Genomic DNA, 3,145 nt, shown 5'->3' on the forward strand with positions numbered 1-3,145 from the left:
AATTCCGTCCGCGGCAAAGATCGACTTCCCGTGCGGTGCCACCGGGGCGACGATCGGCGACGCGACTAAGCCTTTTTAGTGCATCGGAGAGCTAGCATGATTGGGTCAATTGAACCCCCCCGGAAGTATCCGTAATGAATGGGGTTCTTGCAAAAGACCCTAGCCTACAGGACCATTTACATGGATGCTGTCTAACAAAGCTTACTTTTCATCTTAAACAACGACCCATGTTCCTTTTGCGGAACAACACGGCGAATTGGATAGATCAGCCTATGAATTGAAGGTGAATTAAGCCCTTGCCCATCATACTAGGCTTTTGTGACCAAGAAGGCGTCTCGAGCCGGCCGGCCAGCGAGAGATATACCAGGGCAATCTCGTGTGGTGATACAAGCCAGGTCTACTGGCAAGAACGAGACTCTCGGATGTAAGCAATCACTTAGCCTGAATTTCGCTTGTTCATGGGCCAGCCTGGCTCGGCTACGACCGCCACGAAGAAACATGCGGCACAGTTTTGAGTTAGTGCCCTGCGCCGCTTAGAGTGGACTTTGACAACAACCAACGACCAACCACCGCATCAGTGCACGAAGGTAGCTTTCCATCAAAAATGGAGACGCTGGGCCCCATGAAAGACTGCCTAGGGGAGCTGCATATACGAAGACGCCCCACAGGTTGATCTTCTAACAGAACACTTCGGGGCCCGAGAGATTCTGTCCGGGGAAGAACAAACTCCACGGGTTTGTTCACAGTGACCAAGTAGCCTTGGTAATGTTCGCACACGTCCTTCCTATTAATCATGTCCTAAAGTTAGAGGGAAACTGGGCGGACAGACTGAATAGCATGAAGAAGGTTGCTATGATAGTCTCTGCATTTCCCAAAATTATTTTCTTTGCGATGGTGACAGAGTTGACAGGAGTTACGTTACGTTATTCGCTGCCTATGAGGTTCTGTACAAATGAGCATTTTCCTATTCAAGCCTAGACCGAAGATGATAGGGATGATGGTGATAATGGTGGGTCTGTATATGGGTTCACAGGGATATTATGGCGGCTATACAGATTTAGTCACGTAAGAGGCAAAGCAGACGGAGCGTGATAGTGATAATGGTAAATCTCCTGATGGCCTCAGGTCATAGGGACGAGACGCTGGCTTTACGCATGCAGTCATGGAAGAGGCAAAGCAGACGGCTAAGCTAAGTCAGGAAGCCAATGAAGATCAGAGAAGTAATGTTTCCGGTCTTCTTCAACAAGTATATAAGGACGTTGCTGTCCGCCTCGAAAGTATGAATCTTTCTTCATCCTCAACCTCATCATCTGATACCTCTCTATTCATCAAAGAACATCCTTGAGTAAAACACATATCATTCACCATGCAGTTCAGCTCCGTTCTCGTCTCTATCGCTGTCCTTGTCGCAGCTCCTCTTGCTGCCGCCGACAATTGCAATGCGCCTCTTAACTACTGCGGCTCCAGCCTGCTGAAGAAGGGTAAGTCAACTATCAGTCACCTAGACTTCTATTACGGAGGCCGTTTTGATCTCCATACTTATCATTCTATTCACAGGGAGATACAACGACCAGATCCTTCAGGCTCTGCTCGTCGCTGGTCAGCCAACTGACTACAACCACATCAACTACTCCATCTTCAACTGCCTCGGCGGCGAGGGCGGTGCCATCAAGTTTGTCACCTTCTGCGGGGGCAGCTGCAAGGATAACGGCCAGGGCAAGAGCGACACTTGTTAAGCTCCTTACTTTGGTTCTGGGGTTTGGCGGTCTTGGGCCCTGGACGGAGAACCAGAACACACGAACACGTCAAGTTCAGATACATTGACTGATTACACCTTTTGAGAGAAATTGGAAATCCCCGTCACGGGACATAGAAGAAATCATCCATCGTGTCCATTGAGCTATCTCAATTTCGCAATACCTATAGGATTAAACCCGCGTTCGTGTTCCGTAATTTAAACATGCGTGTATTTCGGAGATCAAATGGCGTTTGTAGCACTTACTACCAAGATCCGATCCAGACTTAATTGAGATCCTAATCTTAGACACTGGGTTGTGAAGCGTAATTGAGAGGAAGAATGGCGAGGGGTATAAGACGCTCATGATTTATATACGGCGGTTATGTCAGATCCTGATTTTGGGTGCTCTATGCAGGCCACCCTTGTTAGCTGAGGAGCATCAAAACCAGAGTCCACAGAAGAATCCAGCGATTTTCCACACTTACGGCGATTTCTTGTAGGAGGAAACATTTTACAAGGATTCTTACGTGGAATTCTATAATTCTGTAAGTTTTCACGGCTATCTTGTTGCTTGTCAGTCCTGATCTGGAGTTCGTCGGTTACCCCAGATTTTGTTCGTCGGCTGCCCCATGTCGAGTTAGCGCCCTTTCATTTCCCACCAAAAGAAATTCGTCGGTTGCCAGACGACGCGGGGGATGGCTACTAGGGCGGACCGGCGACACTATCCAGCTTCACCCTACGCTGGGCTCAGGCCGCTCAACACGACAGCCACAATATGTTGACGATCGACGACATTCGACTGGTCGATATGAAGGTGTCGCTCGTCCGTGAATGGGATCATTGGTCGAGCCCGGCCGCGATAGGATCAGACAGAGACATCGAAGACTTCTTACTCAAGAACGGAATAGACGCCAAACCGGGGTCGATAATCTCAACGAGGATAGCCAAGTATCTTAGCAGGAAGCTCGGTCTTCCTAGAGGCGCCTTGGTCAAGAAGATCTATGCCTGGCGACCACTGACAGTAATGGCAGACGTCTTTGGTCCTTGTATTTATGTCTTTGTCTCCAGGAGCCTCTTTACGTGCTATAACAAGATTAGTTCATCTGATGATGATGATGGCATTAAGAAAGAGGATAAGTTCCGTGCTATGGCGCTTGCCGTTGCAGACGAGCTCCCCGAACTTTTGAATATCTGCGAGGTATGATACACGCATGTCGTCCAGCTTATTTTGGAACTCCTTCTTCGTGACAGTAGTATGCAAGATCCCTCTAGAGTTTTGAGGATCCCTGGGGTTTAGATGGCTACAGACGGTGATCTGAACAGCTTGCGGAAAACGTCTATCCTAGAACTGCTCGGTATTTCTGTATCCCCGGGAGGTTTTGTAGAAGAATTAGACAGTGTGACGGG

The 3,145-nt window shown here is 48.6% G+C and overlaps 1 protein-coding gene across 1 annotated transcript; it reads left to right on the forward strand.

Annotated features, from left to right (window-relative positions):
- Positions 1 to 1,306: 1,306 nt before the first annotated feature.
- HER10_EVM0011052 (uncharacterized protein) lies at positions 1,307 to 1,860 on the forward strand. Its single transcript, XM_035480494.1, has 2 exons — positions 1,307 to 1,481; positions 1,558 to 1,860. Exons 1-2 carry the CDS (start codon positions 1,367 to 1,369, stop codon positions 1,734 to 1,736), a joined length of 294 nt encoding a protein of 97 aa, XP_035336530.1. The 5' UTR covers positions 1,307 to 1,366; the 3' UTR covers positions 1,737 to 1,860.
- The last annotated feature ends 1,285 nt before the right edge of the window (positions 1,861 to 3,145 follow it).

Source organism: Colletotrichum scovillei (genome assembly GCF_011075155.1).
Source record: "Colletotrichum scovillei strain TJNH1 chromosome Unknown Contig00003, whole genome shotgun sequence".
NCBI lineage: Eukaryota > Fungi > Ascomycota > Sordariomycetes > Glomerellales > Glomerellaceae > Colletotrichum > Colletotrichum scovillei.

Excerpts from the sequence above, each read along its gene's own strand:
- HER10_EVM0011052 (XM_035480494.1), top strand. The coding sequence starts at position 1,367 with ATGCAGTTCAGCTCCGTTCTCGTCTCTATCGCTGTCCTTGTCGCAGCT. Across the intron at positions 1,482-1,557 it reads CTCCAGCCTGCTGAAGAAGG|GGAGATACAACGACCAGATC; the intron begins GTAAGTCAACTA and ends TTCTATTCACAG.